Source organism: Cariama cristata, unplaced genomic scaffold (assembly GCF_000690535.1).
Source record: "Cariama cristata isolate BGI_N322 unplaced genomic scaffold, ASM69053v1 scaffold8967, whole genome shotgun sequence".
Lineage (NCBI taxonomy): Eukaryota > Metazoa > Chordata > Aves > Cariamiformes > Cariamidae > Cariama > Cariama cristata.
Window position 1 is genome coordinate 41 of NW_009624888.1, and position 26,075 is coordinate 26,115.

Sequence of the window (26,075 nt, forward strand, 5' to 3'; positions counted from 1 at the left end):
GCTGGGCACCACGTCTGGCCTGGTCCTGAGGGCAGAAACCAGGCTGAGAGCCTGGCCTGATCCCAGGAGGCACGGAGGGCCCTGGCCGGGTCCGGTGGTGATGACCATTCCCATGTTTGTGGTCATTCCACGGCAATTCTTCTTCAGCTGTGGGTCGTGAAGTGTTCCTGAGTGAGGAGGTGGCACCTGAAGATCTCTTTTTCTTTTCTCCAGGCCATAATGAAGGGGGAGGACGTCGTCAAGCCCGTGCTGCAGGTCATCGTGAGTACTGTCTGTTACCTCTTGTGCCAGTTAATGACTGCGTGCTCTTCTGAGTGCAGCCAAACTTCCTCTGCAGAGGAGCTGACCAAGGCTGATGTACTCTTAGTTTTGTTTTACATAACTTGGGCTATGCTGTTGGCATCGATGCTCAAAAAAAAAAAAAAGCTGAATAGATAGGTCATTTGCTATGATGTCGCTTTAAGTTTTTGAAGAGTTTCTGAACAAATGAGAACTAATAATCTGTTGTTTCCCCATAGAATACACGGGCTATTGCAACTGGAAATGGGCCACCACGTTACCGAGTGTTGATGAGTGATGGGGTTAACACACTCTCCTGTAAGTACGATACGCTGCAGTGAGATTTTTGTAAGTGTGGAGTTGGTAATGATGCTAAAGTTTCTGGGTGTCTAGGTGCAAAGTGATGAAATGAGTACTGAGGGAGAATATGGCTTATATGGGGACCACAGACTGAAGTATGCAACTGCATTTTAACACTTAGACAAAATTCTTCTCTTCTGGAACTTTCTTTGTGAGCTTTGAGCAATTAACTTGCTACAGGGTATAACGAAACTATAGAAACCTATACACATTTTTATAACAGTGATTTTAAAGTAATTTAGCTTAATCTTTCCTTGACTTCTTTGATATATGGTCATTCTAGCTATCACTGCACTCTGAAGTTTAGCGAATAAGTACAGTATAGTTTACACTCAGTTTGGTGACTTGTTAGGAGTTACACTGTTTTCTATGTGTTAACTAACTGAGCAAGTTGTACATCTAATGCAGCACTAGACTGGCTGGAAAAATTGTGGCCAGCCGTGGCAGACCCTTTTAAGACTGGCATGTGTTAATTGTTTCAATATTTTTTTTCTGTTTCTGCAGCATTCATGTTGGCAACACAACTAAACTATCTGGTGGAAGAGGAACGCTTATCAGCCCAATGTATTTGTGAAGTTAACAGATTCATTGTCAACAGCCTGAAAGATGGAAGGTATATAAGTTTTGTTAAGTATGGTTCTACAGAGAGGTAGCTGCACTAGTGAGTGCTCTGTCCTTTGTGACTAAGCAGAGGTCAAATGCTTTTGATGGGGATTACCTGGAAATACTTAGTCTTTAGGGTGCCAGAGGGAAAGTACACAGCACAAGCAAAAGGAGAAATAAAAAAAATTACAGAATGTGACTGCAGTGGGTTCAGATTTGTCTAGTACAGCGATTTAGTGATTTAAAGTTCCCAATTGGAATACTGAATACTCCAAATTGTACAAAACTTCTTTAAAATTCACTTAAAATTATCTACTGTGGAAAACAAACAGTGAAGATTTCTTGTTACTTAGGTGTTTTGGAATCTGGTCTTTCTTTTATAAAAATTTGAGGGAAGGGAGGTGGTATACTGCAAAACGAGAAAGGATCTGAGTGAAGTGATTATAAAAAAACTATGTATGTGTCTAGGAGAATATGAACTGAGGTTTGTATTCTTTTTATTCAGTGTTCTTGTGGAGGGAATATAAACTCTTCTGAGGCAGGAAATATATTCCCTCTTGTGAAATCTGGCATGGTTTTGATACTTTTAAAACGCTATGTTGTTTCAAGCCATTTTTGTGTGCCCACTCAGCCTGCCATCAGCTGTCCTTGATGAAATGCGATACAGTTTCAAGCTTACTTGTGCCTCATGAGAGGGCTAAGTTGACAATGGAGAGCTTCTGTCTTCCAGATCCCTCGTCCAAAGGATCAGCCCCTAATGGTTGATTCTCTTACCGCTGCAAAGGACATTCAGAGTCTGATAGACTTGCAGAGGGAGTGAAAGTCTTTATTGCTGTCTATTCTGTGTTTGTAGGAGAGTGGTTATACTGATGGATTTAAATGTTCTGAAAACTGCTGATAAGGTTGGTGGAAATATTGGCAATCCAGTGCCGTACAATGAAGGTGAGTGCCCTCTGTAAACAAATACCTTTTTGAACAGACTGTCTGTTATGACAGACTTTCAACTGTCTCTCTCTTTCGCTTAAAAAGAAGCAGTCAGACGTGTTCAGCTTTCTTAGGCTTGGAACAGTGATGTCCAGATCTTCAAAATCCTTTCTGTTTGTGTAACACAAAATGAGTTTTGTCAATATTTTAATAAACTCTACACCGTGGCTGAAGCTTCAATCTCGACATGGTATTGGGAAGTATCTATGCCTTATGATAACATTGACAGGTTTTTATTATACGTTAGTGGTCTCTACCTAGAGTTCCAGTAAGTATGCGGAAGCTATTCTATGTCTCCTCATAATGAGTAATCAAATAGATTATAATTTCTTCTGTCTGGAAAGAAAACAGCAGGAGGAAGATGTAATAATGATCTATGAAAGTTTAAGATGGCATGGAGGGGATGAATAAAGAGTGATGAATCTCTCTTTCTTTTCTACTTTCATTTGATGCTCTTTAGTTCTCATATTGTCAGGTAGTGGTTTTAAAACAAAGGCTGTACCGCACCCCCAAACAATGCACAGTTAAATTATGGAACTTGTTGAGGTAGGTGCCAAAATTTGGCACAGATTCAAAAAGCAATTAGACGTGAAAGAAAAATCCATTAAAGGCTGTTAAACATAACAATACATCCTCTGCATGAATGTTAGGTTCAGGAAGCACTAAAACTTAGATTGCTCGAAGTACATAGATGAGAGACTGGTATGGAAACACAGCCAGCTATGTACTATCCTAAGCACCCATTCCTACCCTGCCATCCGAAAACAATGATGTGCTGGGTGGACCTCAGTCTGACCTGCCACGAATCTTTTGTTTTTATTATGTTGCATAAGTAACTGTGTTCTTTGTTTTCATGTGCTGAGCTTACAGTTGTCAGGCAAATATTTTTTGATTTAGTATATTTTTTTTCCCCTCTGAGATATGCTCAAAAGTATGTTCTGATCTTTAAAAAAGAGAGAGGATAATAAGCACGTAAAGAAAATATTTGGACAGCTCTGTCATTGATGTATATACAGATGACGAATGAAATTTAATAGCAAATAGCTCTTCTTGAAGAATTCTTTTTTTCCTGGTGGAAGTGAATTCATAGATTTTTATTACTAAGGGACTACACATTAGTGGCAAGAATTTTCTGTAGGATATTTTGGACAAACAGTGGTGGTAGGTGCACTGCCATTCTGGTTAAAAATCTACTTTACTAATCGAAGTAGAAATTAGACTTCGTGGCAAAGACATCTTTCTTCATTAACTTTTCTTTTTCCTAGGGAATTAGAGGGGCGTTTGTTAAATGAGCCTAAAGAATCCATTGTTCCTTTGATAGTTACTTAGCTAATTGCTGTTTAAAAAATGTGTTGACATCTCAGATTTTATGGTTTAATCCCACAGTTGCTGTAGAGACCAAGATTTTCAGAACAGCTCCTGAGCAGACTGTTTTGTGCCTTTCTCCCATTTCCCTTGCTTATGTGTTACAAGAGCTTGTGAGCTATAGTGTTTTTCAGTTATTGTATTGTTGCTTAGAAACAACTGGGAATGTGATATCTTACAGAACTGAGCTGAAAATATACCTCTAAGACTATAAATTTTGGTAAAATTACCATGACTTTGATCAAAGTTGTGTTCTTCATTTGGGCTTGCAAAAGCACTTGGCAATGAAGTTTTCAAATCTCAGTGCTTTTGGAGATATTACAGGTCTATGATCGTAGTAACTGTGGTCTTGCGCTAGACAGTTAAGAGATGACGAATTTGATGTGATGCGTATTTCATTTTAACACTGACGTTATTCTGCAGACTTCATACCCTTTCATTCGATACTAAATAAGGTTTCAGTTACAGAATATGGTAATAGTTTAAATTAAACTAAATAGGCTTAACCCAGCCTTGCAGGGCTGCCTGAATTGTCATGAAGGCCTTGATAAAATGGCAGAGGTGTATTTCAAGTTGCGGATTTTTTAAGTTCCTGTATATATTGGGAGATTATGTTTTTGACGAACACTCAACTAATGCAGAATGAGTATCTAAGAGCACTTTGTGGTTTTCATGGGGAAAAAAAGTTCAGGTATTTTAAAAAGAATGTTTAGTCCTACTTTTGGTCTTGCTTGAAATACAGATCTCAAATTGCTAGACCTGGGATTACGGAGTAGTCTTTCCTAGACTGTAATACCACAGTAAGACCGCGGGGAGTGAGAAGCTGGCTTTTGGCCACTTTACACTTGAGCAGTAGGTGGTTAATCTGCCTAACAAGGAAGCTGGAGACACAATCTTCTTAGTACATATCATAAAAACTTTTCAGGCAGCATTTCATAATAGTATTGAAAATTAAGATTGAGCAGTTTAGTTGTTGTTGAAGACTAGGCGGTAATGTTATTACTGTCATTGATCTCATTCAGATTACTCTGGTGCTGGACTTTCTTCTTACTATGACAATTACTTGCTACTTATGCTTAACATCTATCATTAATCTTTCAATGCTGAAATGTTTGTATACTTATACGTTCACTTGAACTCTTTATTCTTCCCCTTCCCACCATCATGATTTAGCGTGTGTTCTTTCAAAGTGCATTTTCTTCCTTCCACTTCCCCCCTCCATGCTGCTGCTCAGTTCTGGGACAGATCTTCTATCACCATGGCATGGTAGCACTACCTCTTGGTAATAAATTACTGGAAGCAGAGGACTACTGTTATATGGCTATTACATTAGAGTGGGCTGTGTTGCCAGGTTTGGCCGAAGGTCTTGGGTTTGACTAACCCAGGATATGTAGCAGAAATGTAATCAGGTATATCAAGTGTTTTTTTTTTCAGCTTCTGCTAGTAAAAACTAACAGCAAAAACCAGGCAGAGGAGTCAGTTTTCTGAGCACCTAAGTGATCTGTAGGCCACCAGCCACCAAAAATCATAGTTTAGGAGTCCCTAGACTCTACAAGTGAGAAAATTGGAGAGAGATTTATGCTACTTCTGTATTTGAACACATGCACAGATGTATTAATACATTCTTACTCTGTGGAGAAACACCAGGCTTTGGGTAGGCAGCCATTAAAATATGAATTTGTGTTTCATAATACACGAGTGTTCTAATGTATGTAAGGGTCTTTGGTTTGGTTTTTGGTGGTTTTATTTTTAATTAAAAAGTCCTAGGGGAAAAAACACATTTAGAACAAAAGTAGCGAGGAAGTCTCTTGCTGTTTCATATGCGCATTCCTGTTCTTGAATATGCTTTCCCTGAGCAGACTTATTTTTCTCTTAATGTGTTTTGTTGGGTTTTTTTAGTTGTCTTCTCTTACACAAAATGAATTTGAGGTGTTGAGCACTGACCCTGACTGGGTCCTCTGAGTACCTGAGGCAGCTGAGTGAGGGTGAAATCTGGTTTCTCCATCTAGTGGATTCTGCAGTAAATACACATTGCTGTTTGACGTCACTCTGTTGCCAGGGAGACTGCTGTCACCAGTTCACCGATGTGACTCTACTGCGGCAAGTTAGAGGAGCAGATTGGGTTTTGTGCAAGGACCATGTTTTGGATTAAAAATAACTGGAGGGTTACCTCTGTAGACTATTCAACATCAGGCGACGTTACATCAGGGTCTCCTTGTGTTGCTTCTGCTCCTTTCTTCTACTTCTGAGCCATCCTTTCTTGCCCTTCTGTTCTGGAATTCTCTGCTTTTGTTCCATGTGATCCTTAGGGGCTTAGTCTGACCTTCTTTTCCACTTTCTCTGACCATCTTCCTCCTCACATCCCAAATTAGGGGGGCTTTGCCTGCTCAAACCTAGGACTTTCTGCAAACTGATGGCTTAAGAATTAGTTGCGTCCAAAAAGACAAAAATGTTGGGTATTTTCTCATATGGAGGCAAAATATGATAGGACAATTATTCTGTAAAGGAATTCAATTTTTTGAATGGTAGATTAGTCTTCTAATGTACTATTTCTCTAGATATGTTACTCTGCTCTTTCTCTTGTAATTTATCATCAGTATAAGGCAAGTAAAAGTCCTGGAATCTAAAAAAAAAAAAAAAAAGCACGATGTGTACTTACTATGGCATTACTTTGCTCCCTGTGCACTATACTGCTGTGTCCCAAGAGGGACCCTGGTGAATGCTGAAATGATGACTCTATTGCCTCCGCATTAAATATCTTTGTGTTTTGGAAATAAAATACAGCAGGTGTTTTCTTTGTCTTGTGTTAACTTCAGGTTTGACTTGACCCAGTGGGTTTTTGGCCCTTTCTGAGTTTTAAGAGGGAATTCTGCTACAGTTTTTATCTTAGCTGTTAGGCAGTAGCAGAAACTACCTGTCAGAGCAATAGAAGCCTATAAAAACTGAGAATTTGTCAAGATTACTTCACTGCTGTCCTTTTAAATAACTGTCAACCCTGAATTCTTTCAAAGTAAAAAGCAGTTGCTTGAGGAAAGAGATCTAACTGAAATTCCTCCATGGTAATATTGTTCAACAGATAGCTTGCTACTGCTGTGTCTTATAACACCTGAATTTTAGCGTGTGTTCTCTGTGTTTTAAATTATCTTTTTTCATGCAAGTCTTATTTCCTAAAAAGGCTTAAGGGTAGTTTTCATGACTATACTCCCTACTGTACTATATGGTCTCTTTCTATTTGATTACCAGGGCAAGGGCAGCAACGTTCTTTAGCTCCAGCAGCAAACCCAGCACCCAGCAAACCACAGCAACAAAGTGGCAATTTGCCAGTGGCAGGTAAGAGTAATCCTGGGCAGGAATTCTAGTTTCCATTTGTGCATTGCAAAACTATAGCTTAAATTTTAAAAAGATCCTTTCTGTAATGCTATTGCACAAGAAACACTCCCTTAAAGACCAACCCATAGCTTGACAAGGTGAATTCTCTAGAGAGGCTGCTGTAGACTTGGATTTAATAATACATTTTTTTAAAAGGGGAAAAAAATATAAATCTATCTCCCTTCCCTCTCCTTCTCCAAGGGGAAAAAAAAAAAAGGAAGCAACTTTGATGAAGCAATATAAATTGAACATCTAGTCTGATGCAATTTTGCATTCTTGAAACAGTGCTCTGTGGACACCCAAGTAGGCTACGGTTTGGAGCTGGCCAACAGATGTGTTACCGATGCTGAGATATTGAGGCCAAACGGTTTAGGTGGTACAGGACTGAAATTATTTGATAGTACATCTAGAGAGAGAGTTTTTTGATCAAGACTTAAATAGTGAGATACTGAAAAAGGCAGTCAATTTAAATGTCAACCCGTAGACTTTTTGAAGCAGAAAAGTTGTCAGTCCTAGCTCTTGGTACTACTTTAACTTGTCTATGTTCTTTACCCCTGCATTTAAGAAGTATTTTGAAATAGTAAAATTTTGTCACCTGTTTACTGCGGCAGAAAACGAGCTCTTCCTTCCTGTACTTAAAGCTGATCATAAGAGTTCTATGCTTATACGTTGATGAGATTCAGTGTAGAATTCGCAGTATTGCTTTATGTCAGGAAATTATTCGATTGTGGGGTACTATTCCTTAATTGTTCCCCCAAACGGTATAGATCTAAAGCCTGATGTGCCTTATTTTAGAGAATTTGCTGCTAACTAGCTGCTTCCTGCTTAGACAGTGTTTAAGCGATTGACTCTGGACACAAATCTCCACTCCCAGTGTAAGTGCTCTAGAGGTCTGCGAGTGTCTCTTCTGCAGCAGTTTGTAGCCTAGAAAATACTTGTGACCGAGAGCAGAAGTGATTCAACAAACTTTTAACCACTCTGTGGTGCCCACATAGCGCAGTGAATGGAGCTTTAAGGGCCTACCAGTGTTAAGTGTTAACTTTGCCTTCTATGCGGCTCCCCGTAGTGTGGTGGGAAAAGTTCTACCTGACCTTGCACCATGAGTTGGTCTTAAGCTGGCTTTTGTCTGCAAAGCTGAAATTCTTTACTCTCTGTTGTGGTTTTTGAAAGGTCCTGCTGCTCCGAAGTACCATGCTCCCTCAAACCAGTTTGGAAAAGCGAGCGCTCCCAGCTTGGTGAAGACACCAGGGGGATCACAGGCTAAAGTAGTACCGATTGCCAGCTTGAACCCATACCAATCTAAGTGAGTTATTGTGGTTTGCCAGGTATTACTCAACGTCATAGGCATGAAGGAACAATAGTTTCTTTTTGCTTTCTCATGTCAAATCATTCTTTGAATTCTTTTGACTTTATTGGTTAACTTCAGACAAAACCAACAATAGCTCCAAAACCACCCAGAGAAACAAACGAACGAAAAAACCTTCATAGAAACAGCTGTATGGGTTTGTTTCTTGTTTGGGTGTTTGGTTTGGTTTTTTGTTTGTTGTGTGGTGGGGTGTTTTTTTGTTTGGTTTTGGTTTTTTTGTTGTTTTTTTAATTTCGTCAACACTCTGACAATCTGAGATTTGCCTTTGCATTGTCTTGGTGAAGTTGCCCTGCTGAGCTTGATAGGTTTTTAGTATTTTAGTTGAAAATCAATTGACTTCTTTTTTTTTTTTCCCTGAAGCAACCTTCTTTTTGGTAACTTAATGACATCAGTAAGCTATTCACTTCGGCTACTGTTCTGTTGAAAAGCATGAGTATGTAATTATTTCGTGAATGACATTTTTAAGTTATGCAAACTGATTTGATTACCCAAGTTAAATGGGAATCCTACAGTTGAGCTCTTGAGTTCTAGCATGGCTTTTCAGAATGCGCAAACTGCTGTATGAGAAGCGTACCCTAGAAGAGGAAAAGACTTGAGGCCTGCTTCTGTGCAGAAGGATTGTTCGCTACTATTATCATACTAGATGCTTTATGACTGGCTTTGTTGCTTTCTCTACAACTTTTTGCCTTAATGGTCTAGGCCATTAAAATAGAAAGCAGCAGAAAAGCAGGTAGAGTTGCTGAGGTGCAGTGGGAAGATTCTGGCTTTTAAATAGTGACATTCCAGTTCCAAACGTTTGTAAATTTACTCTCTTCTTTAGAGGAAAAAAAAATAAATACACAGAACAGTGATTTCTTGCACGATTTCAGGTGGACCATTTGTGCTCGTGTTACCCAAAAAGGCCAGATTCGCACATGGAGCAACTCTCGTGGTGAAGGAAAGCTCTTTTCTATAGAGCTAGTTGATGAAAGCGTAAGTGTCATATGTTGAGGAAAAGATAATGTATGCCAGATGCTGATGAACCCTTCATAAAGACAGAATAGAGGAAATAAAGTGTATTACAGAAAATGTTGGGTTTTTTTTTATTATGACTGAAGCTTGTATTCCTGTATTCATTAAACTGAGCATCCATAACCCAGTTTTAAGACTTCATTCTGAATAAGATGTATGGCATTACTGTTTATTTTTTCATCAAAGTCTATAGTGTGTGACTGAATTTTTCCCCCTTCAAAATATAGTTGTTTATGGAAACTGACAACCTAATACTGAGGTTTGTGGTGGTTTCCTGTAGATTGAGAGTGAGGTCTCATTCTTGCTTAGATACACATTACGAAACAAGGAGTGAGAGGAGTATTGCCTCCAAGTTACAAGCTTTCATTTTCATGAGGAAATCAGAGTACAAATTATTGTAATACTAGGAAATTTCATCTGCGGTTTGTTTGGGGAGTGGTATCTGGTTAATCTAAGTAAACTTGCAGTTCATCAAACCTCTTATCAAATTACAGCCTTCTGTCATGAAAACAAACAAGATTCTTCTAGGTTATGTTTAGTATAAAATGTGAGGTTAATAATGTAACATGTTGCCATCAGCCATTTGTTTTCTCTGCATACTGTCTGTATTCAAATTTTTTTGAAAAGAATATTTATATCTAGTGAGTTTATAATAGTTATTAATTCTTACTTAAAGACAACATCATGTATGAGTGGGAGATATCGCAATATACTGTGTGCTAACGTGTAGAGCTGCATGATCTAATTGAAATTTTTTTGTATGTATGGTAATTAATGCCAATTTTACAAGTACCTTTTCAGAGGTGTATACATGAGATATGTAGTTCTTACGCACTTCATTCTGAAGCTCTAGATATACTAACGAGACTTGAATGTGAGATTTGATGGTCAGGTGTAGAATGTGTCATTTTAGCTATAACTACAAATGAGAGGAGAATATTTTTGTTTCTCACATGCCTGGAGCTAGCCTGGCAGACCCCACTGTGTCTGTAGAACTGATGCCACTTAACATTGCAAAGATTTCTTTTTATTTCTTTTTTCATGCTGAATTTCAGTTCTGACCATCTCTCCTATTTTCCTGCAGGGTGAGATTAGAGCTACTGCATTCAATGATCAAGCAGACAAGTTCTTTCCACTCATTGAATTGAACAAGGTATGGTAGCATTGTGCTTTCATAGACTGACATGAGCTAGAAAAGAGGAACTTCAGCACAGCAAGGATTTTTAAAGCTGAACACAATCTATTTTCTCTCTCTGACTTCTGATATTATCCTCTGTTTCATTGCTTTCTCCTGTAGGTATATTATTTTACCAAAGGCAATTTGAAGACTGCTAACAAGCAATATACAGCTGTTAAGAATGACTATGAGATTACATTCACTAATGAGACTTCAGTTGTGCCCTGTGATGATGCCAAGCATCTTCCATCTGTTCAGTTTGAGTTTGTATCCATCTCTGACTTGGAGAACACACCGAAAGACTCAATTGTTGGTCAGTCTAAGTAGCAAAATAGCAAGCTCTAAAGCTTTGAAGTTTCACTTTTGTGTCCTGGATACCGGGGAGGTAGTGAGCATACAGTGCTTCAAGTGTTGTGATCTCTTAAATGAAGTTATCTGGTGATGGTTGCCATTAAAAATACCTCAGGCAGTTTTCCTGTTAAGTTGTCTTTGCCCTGTTCTACTAACAATATATAGTGATTTTTCTTCAAATTTGTACTTCAAACTAAAGACAGTAAATGATGCTTGTTTATTGGACTATGATCATTGTTTTCCACAGAAAAGGGCTGAAAGAAAAATGTCCTTGCTCAGCACGTGTGCTTTTCGTACCTTCCGTGGTCTTGCTTTCTTTCTTTCTTTCTTTCACTACCTAATTATCTCTGTAGTGATTTTGGCATAATTTGTTGCATCCAAGTCCAAGTTGCATGACTGTTTTGGCTTGCTTTGAGGAGTATCGGAGGTTTGTTTTTCTGTAATTTGTTGGGCAGAGTACTCCGGAAAAATCAGAGGCTTGGATGGGGGCGAGGGTTCTCAGGTTTCACAGGCACAAGATGCCTGTGATTCAGAGGCATTCAGCTAGGAATTTTAAAGGTAGATCTGTAATATTAAAAATGGTATATTTTTAGGGAGTGCAAAGGGGATTGTGTTAGCTCTTACTGCCCAAACATTCGGACTTGTTTAAGTTGCAGCGTGTGGTTGTGGGGCTACAGTGAAGGCACTAGCCAGTTGCTTCGTCGTGTTACAGTCGCTTTGAAACCCCTTGCGTGAAAGACTTGTGCTTGAACAGCAAGAGTGTGTGTTGCAGGATCAGGGCTGAAGTCCTTTGACAGAAGGTGGTGGGAAAGGATAGTACAATGCCTTGATCTTGCTAATGTGTCAAGGCTTGCCTTCATGAATATCTTAATGAATTCTTCAACAAAATTAAGGTACTGAAGAGTTCTGTAGTGGAGCATTCCTACTGTAATACACTTAATTTCCATATTAGATTTGATTTGAATAGGGAGCTGGGATACAAGGTAAAAATCTGACAGTAGGTTTGAATTCTTCTCTTGTGATCTTGTGTTCCCCAATTGTGACCCTTGAGTAACTCTAACTAAATTGTGACTGTTTTTCAGATGTAATTGGAATTTGTAAGAGCTATGAAGATGTCACTAAAATTACAGTGAAAGCTAACAATAGGGAGGTATCGAAGAGGAACGTGCATCTGATGGATGCATCAGGGAAAATGGTGACAGCTACGCTATGGGGAAATGAGGTATGTGCCTTCTTACCTGTTCTTAAGCAAAGGTTCCTTTGTGTAGGGTGAGGAAACGAGTGTGCTTATTGTCATCTGAGATGGGCATAGCACTGAGACAGAGTCCTGGGTGTTTAAGGATCAGGGGCAGAAAGAAAGTGAAAGACTGTCTGGTTTCATTCAGGTGTGATGTTCTTAACCTTTCTCTGACAAACTGCTGACATGATCTGACTAATGTGTTCTGAACAACTGCAGACATCTTCAGTCTTTGGGCTTGAAACATAACAACAGGCTTCTGGTTTAGGAAAGGATATGAGTTGCAGTTTGATTATGAAAATGCCCAGTGGCTATGGCTGTCTTGTTTGAGACGAATTTTATTCATAGGGTGGGATACATGTTACCCTGCATAAATTGCTGCTTAACTAGGGGATTGAGAGGCTGTATCTCAGACTAGGAGTTTAAAGCATCAGAGCCTTGGAAGTGAAGGTTTGAGTAGTTGCAGTAAACTGCTTCTTTATCGTTTGAACAGGCTGCTTTGTTTTCCACCAGTGTTGTAGATACTTAGGGATTTATGTTCCAGTCTATAAAATGGGAGTGATCCTGCCAGCTTGACAGTGATGCTTTATGGCTAAATGATCAAGTGCACTGATACTGTAGGTAGCTAAACACCATTAACCATCTGCTGATACAAATGAAGTAAACTGAAGTTCAGTATCACAACATTTTGAGGTTGAACCAGGTTGTTATAGGAGAAGCTATTGATAATCAATTCCTGGCATAACTCTTCCGACAGAGATCAGGGTTTGCATTGTACAAAGTTGAATCTGTTTACTTGCTTGTAGAATAGAGACAACAAGTGTGGAGGGGAATTGACGTATGGCTTGGAGCTGGCACAGTTAGGGTTAGAATCTGTATCTCCTTTGTAACAGTCATTGCCCTAACTGCTGGGATATGTTTTGTGTTTTTGCATCTCGTGGATACAGTGAATGCTACTGCTGACTCTGGCTCGTTTGTAGTCTTTCAGGTTATGATCCTCCCCTTGCTTGCTAAGTGGTCTGGGGTCCAGAAAATCTATACCTTTCAAAACCTCTCTCATGCCAGGAGGTTCTTTGTTAGTGTCAGACTTTACTCAGATAACAAACTGATGGCAATTGAACAGCATTAAAGCAGCTTTATGAGATTAAAAACAGAAAATGGAGAGTCAGAAGAAGTAGTGTTTGGGCAGCATACCTACACTTCTACTTTTTAAGTTGTAGTAGAATAGACATGATTGGCTCTGTCAAGCCAAGTGAATTGTTTCATCTCCTGAAAAGTCTAATCTGACCCAATAACTTCTCCTGTTTGGAGAAATCTCTATTCCTATAAGCCATCTCCCTTTCTGAGATTCTTGTGTAAAACTCCTAATGGAGGAGACCAATCCTTTTTTTCAAAGCCAGTGGTGTGACTTAAGGATTCTCTGGTTCCCCAGGAAATGGGGTATTAGGATTACAGCTTTAATAGTTAGCTGCCTTTTCTTAAACTCCTAGTGATATCGTTTAAAACTTTACCTTCTAAATACAGTGAGATAGATTGTTTCAGATTTGGTCTCTTGCCATGACCTGTGAATTATGACTGCAAGTTCAGTACCTTTACTGTAGGGTGCTACTAAAGTTTTCTGTTTTTTTCACACATGCAGGCCGAACAGTTTGATGGTTCTAGACAACCTGTGATAGCCATCAAAGGAGCCCGAGTCTCTGACTTTGGTGGTAGAAGCCTGTCTGTCCTGTCCTCCAGTACAGTTGTCATCAACCCCGATAGCCCAGAGGCTTTTAAGCTCCGAGGATGGTATGAGCATGTGTTTATGTTGATTCATTCCAGCCTGCTGTGGAGTTCTTGTTTTATTCTGTTTTTCTATACTTGAGCAGTCTGTATAGTACTGAAGAAAGGTAGCAGAGGATATGGGTTCCAGGGTTACAGAAACTTCTCTTCCTTGAAAGCACCAGAGCCTGAAAGGCTGTCCTTCTTAAGTTGTTCAATTCAAAAACTGATAATTCCATGACGGACCTTGAAAAATTGAAATAGGTGTAGTGCGTGCTGACCCAAAGCCTTGGAAGGCAGCATGAAATCAGACTTGACCAGCTCCGCTTTCTGAGGCATGATCTGAGAGAACAATATTTTTTTCACAGACTTTTTCCATTGTGTGGAATCTGATATACACTCTGTTAGTATGGACTGGAGGCACTATGTTAACTTCTTCCAGTGTCTATTCCTTATCAGATATTTTTCAGAGAGCAAAATAACATCTTTATTGTTGTCAGGAAAACAAAGTGATTTCTTGGTGGTTTGTTGCTTCCACTGTAGGTAGTTGCTAAATTGTCTGCCATAACTACTAGCATGGTGAGATGTGGTGTATGTAGGAATAGGGTTAAGTGCTGACAGGGTCAGATTCATGAATCCTCGGTTTTCAGGTTCTAGTTAAATCACCCAAACATGGATAAAATATAATGGCATCATCCATTTGTCGTTGAGCTGTGGTTCTCCCAAATTTCAGAGGGTTGTTGAAGATAAAATTGCTTGTGGGTCTTAGCTATTACTGTCACAGTTTAATTAAGTTCAGTTTTTGATTCTCTGTGTGTGTCTCAAATCACAAAAAACACCACAATGGCATGGCCGTACAACCTTTTGCTGAAAAGCTGTGCTTTCTTATTTTAACAGAGGAAGCATAATCTTTTCAATGCTATTTGCTTTTTCTTTCGAAGCTGCTGCGAAGATAATGGTACCGTGTAATTTAATTTTAATTATGGAAATATCTTGATGCCCTTAAATCTTGTTATCTGACTGCCTTTAAGAAGCATGCAGTGCATGGCTTGACCACTAGCTGGCAAACAAATTGCAGTTATATAGAACAAAGCTGTCCTCCTTTTGTGGGTTCATAAAATACTGTGCTAATTAAGTCGGACTATTAACTTACTCTGAAATACTTTTTTTGTTTGCAATGTACACAAATTACTGTAATTGTTTCCTTTGCAATCATTGATAAAAAAGATCCCTCATGTATTAAGTACCTGAAGTGAAATGTAAGTTTTTGATAAGTCTGTATGGTCTATTATCCAAAAATAGAAGTGCATCTTTGTGGCTCCAGGTTTGACTCTGAGGGGCAGCTTCTGGAATGTGCCTCAATCTCTGATGTGAGGGGTGGGCCAGCATCTGGAGTGAATACCAATTGGAAAACTTTGTTTGAAGTCAAATCTGAGAACTTGGGACAAGGAGATAAGGTAAAGCATGGCCACTGAGTACAAGCCTTGTGTACTGGGGAGAAAATAAAAAGGTAGACTTTATGCAGGCATGCTCCTTATTGAAGTAGCCCAGTTGTTGAGCAGTATGTGCTTACTGTCTCAGAATTTATGCTATTAAATAATTTTTTTCAAATAAATTCAAGCTTGTTGCTGATGTTGCAGCATGATATTATGTTTGCAAGAGGATTTTAAGCCTTGTATAAATGATGGCGGGGAGCTCACCCCAAAGATGTTCATATAAATAGCACAAAGTGTTCTAGGAGAAACAGGTGCATTAGGAGGAAGTGGTTTTCAAGGGTGCACACTTGGTCAATAGAAAAGCTAGGAATAAAACCCGGGTCTCTAGCATTCCAGTCCAGTAATCTCCCTAGGCTTATACTGCTTCTTGACTTATTTTTTTTTTTTTCCCCAAACTTAAGTGCTAAGCCATTCAGGATATGCAAGAACTTGTGTCTAAGGAAAAAACTTTACATGTAATTCAACTATTTTCTGTGAGATTTTTTGCACATGCTTCTTAAGCAACCTCTGTTTATCTGTTGAAAGACTTGACTGTGGTCTTAAACCATTAGGATGATTATTTTAGTATGGTGAGTGGGTATTTTGTTCTGCAGGCTATAGTTTAATCAAATGCTTATCTGTAATACTACACAGTAAGCTTTCTGGTTTTTGTATTGGCTCCCAAAAGAAGCATAGGAAAGTGCAGAATCTTAATCCTGTGAAAAAGTGAAGATTTAAACAGACACAATAGGGAAGCAAATATGCTTTATCTAAAGAAAACCTAGCAATTGGAGTCTCCTGCAATGGAAACACAAAATAATCTTGCTGTAGGGGCTTTATTTAACATAATGGAAACCTGAAAATTATTGCAACAGAGGGGTTGATTTACGGTTTCCCAATAATCCATAGCTGTTAAGCTTTCTAATCCTAAATATCCACATATTGGTACCTTTCTTTTGTAGTTAATTCAGAATTGGAAAACATTGAGTATTTTGAGGCTAATATTGCACACTCACTCTCCTAGGCGGATTATTTTAGCTGTGTGGGCACAGTTGTACATCTGCGCAAGGAGAACTGTATGTACCAGGCATGTCCCTCTCAGGATTGCAATAAGAAAGTGATAGACCAACAAAATGGACTGTACCGTTGTGAAAAGTGTGATCGTGAATTCCCCAACTTCAAGTACCGCATGATGCTTCTGGTAAGTAAAAGAATTAGAGGAGAGTGTGTTTCTCACTGTTTTCTTTGTACAGTCCATGTAGACAAACAGCACTCTAACACCCCATTTTCTCAAAAGATTTCTATCTGTGGTGCCTGTGGGTTAGAGGATATTTAAATGGTTTGTATGCTGTACCTGAGTGAGGGATGTTTCATTGAGCTGATTAGCAGTTTGTTTTCCTAGTGCTCCAATTAAAAGCTTTTCTCCTTGCCAAAGAGTTGATGCTAGCTCAGTTGATTCTGGTTTCCAAGTGTACTATACAGTGCAGAGTACAGATGGCCTACGCCTCTTCAGTAGTGAAGATAAACTGAAGTAAAATGGCATTTCTGGAGAGCAGTAATTGCACTTTTACAGCTGCTACCTATATTTAGTACGTTTTTTTTTTGGTAGGTATTGTTCTGTCTCATGCTTTAACGGAGCCTGCTTCAGAAAGTTGTCTGGGGATTGTTATTGTGATGCCCGCTTACACCATAAGCATTGAACCTTCTTCTGTTTTACATTTTAAGTTGGAGTTCTATCTGCTTCTTAGAAATGCTGTGCCAGGTGGGCATGCAGAGAAGGGAACTATCCCTGCCGTCTCACTGGAACACAAACTGCTTCTGAATAATTTCTAGCAGGGTAACTTCTAGGAATGCACGAACTACTTTACATAGCAGAATCATTCTCGTAGAATATAAAGGGGATACTGAGGGTACAATCAAGGCCTTCAGAACAGCGTGTCTCCTATTTTCCCATTCCTAATTGTCAAAGCAGCCAGGAAATGCATGTGAGGCTGGTACTTGATCTTTTTACTGCTCTATTTTGTCCTTGAATGTTTTGATAGTTTCCTCATAACATAGTATTACATGTGTTTATGCTCAAGTACTCGGGTATGTACAAAGTAAATGTGATTCGCAATCTCACTGGTGTCCCCCTTGGTGGTGGTTGTTCTGGGCTACCTGTTCCTGCTCACAGCTCATCAGTGACAGCAGAACAGAGCTGAATATCCATCAGTGTGTACCACTGTGATCTTGTTGACCTTTTCCTGTGACACGGTGTACTGTGAATATTAACTTGCATTAAGTTACTGTGACATTCTATGGAGCTTTAAAAAAAAAAAAGGTAGTAAGTCATTGCCTTCCACCCTCCGTGATGGAAAGTACCTATGGTACATAGGACTCTGATAGTTACTGGAAATTTAAAACTCTCTATAGCTGTGAAATAAACTTTTTTTTTTGTACTTGTGTCTTCCTTGAGGAACAGGCAACTGGATGAAATAACCTTTTCGTTTTTCATTGGGTTTTAGGTGACCATTGCAGATTGTCTAGAGTATCAGTGGGTGACTTGTTTCCAAGAATCGGCAGAATTCATTCTTGGGCAAAATGCAGCTTTCCTGGGAGAACTGAAGGAAAAGGTCAGTCAATTAGCTTACTGTATCTTTAGTAAATGTCTAGAAGTTGAACTGTGTTTCACACATCTTGTTGTTGGGCTGCCCTCAAATTTCTTGCCTTTTTTTTTTTGATCCTTCTGGTAAGGAAATATTCTTGTAGTGTTGACTTTGAAGGCAACTTGGAGAAAGATGTAACGTGTGTGTGGAGCACCAGTGCTGATCCATCACAGAGCATGATGGCATCCCTGTGTCTGCACGTATAGCACTCCTGAGTCAGCAGAGGTGGCAAAAGCAGTGGGTTATTATTGTGGTTTAACCCCAGCCGGCAACTAAGTACCACAGAGCTGCTCGCTTACTCCCCCATGCGCCGGTGGGATGAGGAGCAGAATCAGAAAAAAGGTAAAACCTGTGGGTTGAGATAAGAACAGTGTAATAATTTAAATAAAATATATTATAATAGTGATGAAAAGGGAGATAATGAAAAGAGAGAGAGAAATAAAACCCAAGAAAGACAAGTGATGCACAGTACAGTCACTCACCACCCACTGATTGATGCCCAGCCAGTCCTGAAGCAGCAGTCAGCCTCTCCCAGCCAACTCCCCCCAGTTTATATACTTGGCATGATGCTCTATGGTATGGAATATCCCTCTGGCTGGTTTGGGTCGGCTGTCCCGGCTGTGCTCCCTCCAGCTTCTTGTGCACCTCCTTGCTGGCAGAGCATGGGAGACTGAAAAGTCCTTGACTTGAAGGAAGCACTACTTAGCAACAACTAAAACATCAGTGTGTTATCAACATTATTCTCATACTAAATTCAAAACACAGTACTGCATCAACTACTAGGAAGAAAATTAACTCTGTCCCAGCTGAAACCAGGACAGTATCCACCCCTTGGGCGTGATGTAAATGTATAGATTAAGTCCCACACTTTCCAATACATCCCAGTTAAAGACCATCACCTTTCCTGGCTTTTGATATATACACAAGAATATCATTCCCTTAGTCTATGGGCCATCCTCATAAAATGTCTGTTGAGTTCATTTAGTCCATGACTTTGGACTCCATCTGTCGTAACAGTCTTTCAGGGCAGGAAAGATGGTATGTGGTGTTGGATTGTTGCATGCTGAAGCCAGTTCTGATTCCATCACCACTGCGCTTGTCTGGTTTCATCAAAGTTCATTCTTCATTAATCTGGGTGATTTTTACTGTAATATCCTTGATATGACATATAGCCACCATAAAAGTGATGATATACAGTGTTATATAGCAATTAACATCATACAATTAGAATCATTGGCTATTCTTACCCAAAATCAAATCCGCTTGAGGTACACATTGGACTTCCCCACCCTCTGGCATTCTGTGACAGGTCCTTGAGCAAAAGCAGTCCCACAAATGCTGCCTTTGCCTGTGGCAGCAATAACTCAGACTGTTTTCCCTAGCATATTTTTTTTTTTATGTGCACTACAGGAACTTTATCCCCTTCTACGGTACGTAAAAGTTCTGATTGGGCAGGGCCAGCATGATTGGCAGGTCCTCTAGTGTTGACTGACCAAGTGGCTTTTGTTAAATGTGTATCTCAGTGTCTGAAGGTCCCACCACCCATTGCTCTCAGCGTAGTCTTTAACAGTCCATTGTATCATTTGATTTTTCCAGAGGCTGGTGCATGATAGGGGATGTGATACACCCATTCAGTTCTATGCTCTCTGGCCCAGGTGTCTATGTTTTGGAAATGAGTCCCGTTATCTGACTCGATTCTTTCTGGGATACTGTGTTGTCATAAAACTTGCTTTTCAAGGCCCAGGATTGTGTTCCTGGACAGTGGTGTGGGACACGGGATATGTTTCCAGCCATCCGGTGGTTGCTTCCACCATTGTAAGCACGTGGCGCTTGCCTTGGCAGGTTTGTGGAAGTGTGATATAGTCAATCTGCCAGGCCTCCCCATATTTATATTTCAGCCATCGTCCTCTGCACCAAAGAGGCTTTAACCGCTTGGCTTGCTTGATTGCAGTGCATGTTTCACATTCATGGATAACCTGTGTGATAGTGTCCATGCTCAAGTCCACCACTCGACCGTGAGCCCATCTATATGTTGCATCTCTTCCTTGATGGCCTGAGGTGTCATGGACCCACTGAGCTATAAAATATTCACCCTTACGTGGCCAATCCAGATCCACCTGAGCCACTTCAATCTCAGCAACCTGATCCACCTGCTCATTGTTTTGGTGTTCTTCAGTGGCCTGACTCTTGGATACGTGAACATCTATGTGACATACTTTCACAACTGTGGCACAAAAGTGCCATATGAAGGAAAGGGATATTCAACTGCATTTGGCAAGAATTTGATCTTGCCCACTCTGGGGGGGATAGGCCAGCTCGGGTGCCTTGCAGCCCAAGATTGTTCTCCAGATGTTGGACTTCAGTATCTTTTACAAGTTCACAAATCATTGCTTCTCCCTAGTCTGAAGTTCTTGGCAGGGACTTGTTTACTCTCCTCAGGATTATTTTCCACAGGCCATCTGCCTGGAGAACAGAGATTTGCTTGGTTTCCCCCATAGTTAGCTCCCACAGTCAGTCTGTCTATCTCTGAGCTCTTTTGGCAGTTAAAAGCTGGAGATCAGCCTGTCCTTATCACCTGGACCTCAAGAAACAGCTGATTACTTGATGATAGTACTACAGCCTTTAGAGGGCTGACAGATTTAACACATGAGGACTCTGATAGAAAGGACGGGCTGTTTTATCACTGTACCTAGATTGGAAGAATCTGCAAAAAAACTGTTTTAGCCATGAATGCTAACAATGTTATCCCTAATGTGTTCCAAAAATTTGTTTACAAAACCAAAAAGTTCCAGAACACTTTGTATGTATCTTTGTAAGTAGGCAGGAAGCTTTTTGAACTTGTGTGTTAGCCCACTTCTGAAGGCTTTTTTTTTTCCCTCACCAAATATCAGCAGAAACCGTGGGTCATTGGCTGAGATGCTTAAGTGATCTTTCTTTGACAGATTAGAACAGTTTATAAGGTTGTAAGTAATTAAACCCTAACAGATAGTATTTTCTTCCCTTTGTCACTGTATGCCCCTCTGCTGCATTTTCCTTTCTTCCAACCAAAAGTATGTTTTCCTGATTTTTTTTTTAATTTTTTTTTTTTTTTAGTTGTCTACTACATAAAATCTGTGTGGTTTTGTTTTGGTTTTTTTAAAAATGATGGAAAGCATAGTAAGTTCTTGAATTGCTGTGCTCCCAGGCTGAGACTGGTTGATACTGGGGCTCCGTAGATATACCAGTTGTTGGTTAACCCATTGCTTGGCTGTAGGATGGAAATGAAACAGGAGGGGTTGTTGAGGCTATAGTCCCAGTTGTCCTGAGACACTGTTGTAGACCTCATCTGCTTCTGCAAAGCAGGGCTAGTTTTCCTCTAATTTACATACAAAATGGTTTTTGGAAATTTCCTGTACTTGAGCTGTCTAAGGTAAGTGGCACAAAGCTTGTGGTTCTGGGATGCTATGTTTTTGTGATACTATGGAGGCTGGATACCTCTGTTCTGTAGAAGGATGTATTGCTATGGCATTCTAATTAGATGTGCTTACGCTTTCACATTTCCATTTTCAGACATTCTTAACTTGTCAATATTTTCTTACCTTCAGTCATTCTTAATCTCTGCTAGAGTTCAGACAAAATTTCTTAGTCACTTTTAATGCTGAAGAGAACTGGATGGGGAAGGAGAAACAGCAGATCCTATGTAACAGTACAAACATGTAATGTCTTTTGAAGAGCTGCCTAATGGAAATGGCTGAGGATAGAAAATGGAACATAATACGGAATGAGCCCTTGAGCGGGAATGCTTTGTGTTCCAGGAGAAATTGGTTTTTATTTGACACTTTTGTGAGCCTTTAAAAATGGTACTTGATGCGTTTTCAGTAAGCTTTCTTAGTGATTTTTCTCTGAAGACCTGATGCAGTATCCTGTGAAGTTAGTGGGAGTCTTTCCACTGCTCACAGTATGTATTGAGTCCACGTACAGGCAGTGACCACGCTAAGCATCGATATGCATGCAAGGTTTTTCATCTACTTCTCCGCTGTGCTTGTTACCAAAGGAGCTAATGTAGGGTAGCAGTGACTGGTATGCTAACGGCATTTTCCACTCACTAATGGTTAGCATTGTTTGTGGCAGAGCTGGAAACAGAAGCCAAATGCTTTATTAAGTGAGTTTTGTTATCCTCTAATCCATATGATGGTCAGAAGAAGGGGTTTTTAATATTCAGGAAGTATATGCCTAAATTTTGCAGTCTGTGAAACTAGCTGCTACTGTTCACCTTCGTTTGTTGTTCTTTTCTAAACCTTAGGAGAATCACTGTGTAGTGTAAAATAGTGGTGCGCACACTTAAAAACAGCAGATGTAATACTTGGAATATAAGTGAAACTGAGATGGGTTCAGTTCCAGATCAGATGCTCTGTCTGCTGCTGGAGTGACTGATCTAGTCAAGTGCATCTGGTAGATAAATGCATTAATAATGACTTGTCTGTATCATCATGGGGCTGCAGGATTTTTGTGGAATGTCAGCAAAGGTTTTTACAACTAATTTTTACAAAAATAAACTTTTTCCACAGTCTCCAGAACCTGTCTGCTTTTCTACTGTTTTGACAAATTGTCTGTTATAAATGATGATGATGATGTTTAGTGTTCATACGGTAATTAGAACCAGCTTATGTTATAAATATGACAGAGTCTTCTAATGGTTATAAAAGCATGTTCAAAACAAGCATCCACTTTTTTATAGAACATCCTCTTAAATAGGTCTGTGTCAGGACGTGAAGAATACATACAGCCTTGTTGGGTAAGCAGAGAAACAGAATGCCTAATAAGACGATTAATAGGGAAATAGTTAACTCTCTCAGTGTTTCTGATCATAGCAGAACATCAGAATTAGCCTGTTAAGCAGCATGAGAGAATCTCGTGTAGTTTTACAGTATTTTCATTCTGTATACTTGGTTGCAGATTCAGTGCAACTGTACATTATTTTATTTAGGTAGCTAAAGTTTTCACCTTGAACTAAAGTTTTTAAGAAAAACTGTAAGTTACGGTTTTGGCATCTAAAATTTGATGGAAGATTCAGCTCTGCCTGCATGATCCAGTTAGTTCCACAATTTGCCAACATCAGCAAAAGATGAGCTGTTCTGAAAGTTCATGGTACTACCGGAAGCCTGGAGTGTCTGCAGCTGATACCTGTCTTTGTCCTTCTCACAGAACGAGCAGGCATTTGAAGAAGTGTTCCAAAATGCAAACTTCAACACGTACGAGTTCAGGATCCGAGTAAAACTGGAGACTTACAATGTAAGTATCCTCTAAAAGGCAAATAATGTAGCATGTGGCTCTTGTAGTTTGACTTGTCGCCATAGGAGGTGGCTTCCTCCTCTTCTATTTGTGGGGAGAAGTTTCCAAAGATACTTGCTCACAGCAAACAGAAGTTTCCAAAGTTACTTGCTTGCACAAATACCAGCAGTCTTGAGCACGGAAGGAAGGATCCACTGTCATTAACACTGCTTCCTCTCAGGTTCGTCAAGCCTGGCTTATTTCAAGTAAAAACAATATAGCAGCTCTGGGAGTCATGTTTGGACTCCCAGCTAATCCTCATACCAAGAGCAGTAAGTTACTGGGGCAGAAGGAGGTTAGAACCAAATGCCTAGAGTGCTTAGTGTTCTTCTTTTACATACCATACTTCTCTTTCACAGGATGAGTCTCGTATTAAGGCTACAGCAGTGGATGTCAAACCTGTGAACTACAGAGAATACAGCAAGAGGTTGATCGCAAGCATCAGGAGAAATGCTCAACTAGGGTGAGGAGGCTGGTGCTGACTGATGGGAGCTAGAACTTCCAGAAAAAAACTCAATAGATGATATTACATTGACTTTTTCCTCACTCGTTAATTACACCGTGCATGGTAGTCCAGTGTAGTGGGCTAAGCGACTTAATGCATTTCTCTGAAGATATGCCCCTGGTAGGTAAGAGTGCACTCTAATGGCCACAGTATTGTAGACTGTTGTGGTCTATTAAGCTGTGACAGCTCTAAAGGCAAGTCTCTAGAGAGATTGCCAGGGTCTTTAGACAAACCATTCAGAATGTCTGAAGTAACTTTGCTCTCTTACTCTATGTAAAGCTGAATTATATAACCATTATGTCTTCTTTGCAAGGAGGTAGTGACACCCTTGACACTTGGACTTGTTCAGCAGAGGGTAGGAGGAGGAATGTCGTACAGCTTTCAGATATGGATGAAGGAGAACAGGTCTATTAGCGCAAGTCAGTTCCTTTCCATAGAATTCAAAGGCTTTCTCTTTCCACAGGTGCCATGCAGTTGTTAATGCTTAGAATGCAATATGGTAGAATTATTAATCAAAGACATATCTCTTATATCTGAAGAATATCCTTCCTTCAGGGTTTAATAGACTGAGTCAGATGGGTCTGATATTAATCAAAATTGTCTCTTCTGAGGAAGGCAGATAAGCATTGACTCTCCATCCCCCAGGGAAATCTAGGCAACTACAAAGCATTGCTTTAGTTTTCTCTTCAATTAATACTATGGATTTTTGACTGATTTTTAGCTTGCACTTCCTGCCTATACATATTTTGTATGTTTGTATGTTCAGTTTCTTTGGTTTTATTTGTAAGGATGTTAATCAGAAACAGGTCTTTAAATGGGGGGAGCTTTGTTTCAATAAACACTGTTTAATTCCTGTGTAGTGAATTTTGCTTTCTTTGAACACCAAAGACTTCTCATTACTGGAAAGCAATTAATTAGCTTTCATAATAAGCATTCACTTGGGGGAGATGTTACCTTATTACAAACTCTAAGGTTAGGCTGAAGAATGGAGACTTCTTTGGCTGATGTTAACAGCATGGAAATGCAGTGATATTTTCACCATTTCTGTGCCTGAGAATGCTGATGAGCTGGCACTTCTGGGATTTTTATTGACGTTTACACAGCAGTCTAAAACTAACCAGGCTTTGAGATTTGTTCAGACATAGAGCTAGTACAGAAAACAGTAATTATGCTACTGGGCTTTTCAGTCAGCAGAGCATGCTAGCTCTGTGTGCTCCTAATCACATTAATTATGTGTTCCCTGGCTGCAGCTCACAGCTTGGCATTTGCTGCACAGCTCCAAGCATCCAGGCAATAATGCAGTGGGTCTCTGGTAGCAAAACTGAATTTTATTTATTTATTTTGCTCTCTGTAGCACTGTTTCTTCATGTGTTCCATTGGTGCCCTTTATTTTCTGTGATTTCCTGTTTTTCATCTGAAGTCTTTATGTTTAAGAACTGTAAATGCCATTTCTATTGATGGACATGAAGGACATTATTCTGGGTCCATTAATTGCACAAACAACCCCTTCCTCTTTTTTGGATTCTGAGGATCATGACTGGGTTCTTCTGCTGATGTCTTGCATTTTTTTTATTGAAGTATTTGTTCCCTCTGACCTTGCTTATAAAGCGTTGACTAGAAAATTACAGTCTTCAGCATGGTTCTGGATTGACAAATGGTAGGTTAGCAGTGATTATCTATCTTTCCACTCTGCTAACCAGTCTTTTAGTTCTGCTCCTCCCTTCCTGCCCCTCCTTCCCAGTTTGAGGAGCCTGGTTACAAGTGGTAATGCAAAATGTTCCTTGAGGCTATTTCCAAATCTCAGGCCCATACACACTAGGAAGTTTTTATGGGCATTTGTGTTAGCGTGTATTTGCTGGCATTGCAGCTTTATGAGACAATGTTGCACACCTGCCTCTGCTGGGGCAGCTCATCCTCCCAGAGGGAATCACTGTGCATCCCTATTGTTGGGTTTACTCTGTCATCAACCAGAGCGCTAGAGATGGAAGGTATCAATACTCAGGAGTATTAAGGTATCTTACAGGATCAGCTGAATGACCTTGAGAACTGGAACAGAAAATCAACTTAAAACAGTTTGTATGAAAAGTCATTTATTTGAGAACTAATAAAAAAAAAACCCAAACTGCTATAAAGTGGATGCTCATTAGTGACTGAAGAGTTGGAGGGTTTTAATCATGCTTTAATCAGCTAGTATATGATAAAAACATCAAGCTATGTAAGGCAAGGTATTTCTAGTATGGCTATACAAGTACCGTAGGATTATATAAGCCTCTGATG

General features: G+C 39.7%; 1 protein-coding gene across 2 annotated transcripts; it reads left to right on the top strand.

The window, feature by feature from the left end:
* The first annotated feature begins 214 nt into the window (after window positions 1–214).
* Window positions 215–24,657, top strand: RPA1 (replication protein A1, 70kDa). 2 transcript variants are annotated; one of them, XM_009703360.1, is made up of 16 exons: window positions 215–261; window positions 519–597; window positions 1,144–1,252; window positions 2,096–2,184; window positions 6,835–6,921; window positions 8,131–8,263; window positions 9,196–9,298; window positions 10,422–10,490; window positions 10,635–10,827; window positions 11,948–12,087; window positions 13,742–13,890; window positions 15,188–15,320; window positions 16,363–16,539; window positions 17,843–17,950; window positions 23,168–23,254; window positions 23,653–24,657. In XM_009703360.1, the coding sequence occupies exons 1-16, from the start codon at window positions 220–222 to the stop codon at window positions 23,758–23,760; spliced, it is 1,806 nt and encodes a 601-aa protein (XP_009701662.1). In that variant the 5' UTR covers window positions 215–219; the 3' UTR covers window positions 23,761–24,657. The 2 variants fall into 2 exon arrangements, with proteins under 2 accessions (XP_009701662.1, XP_009701661.1); XM_009703359.1 differs by having other exon boundaries at window positions 220–261; window positions 6,835–6,927.
* The last annotated feature ends 1,418 nt before the right edge of the window (window positions 24,658–26,075 follow it).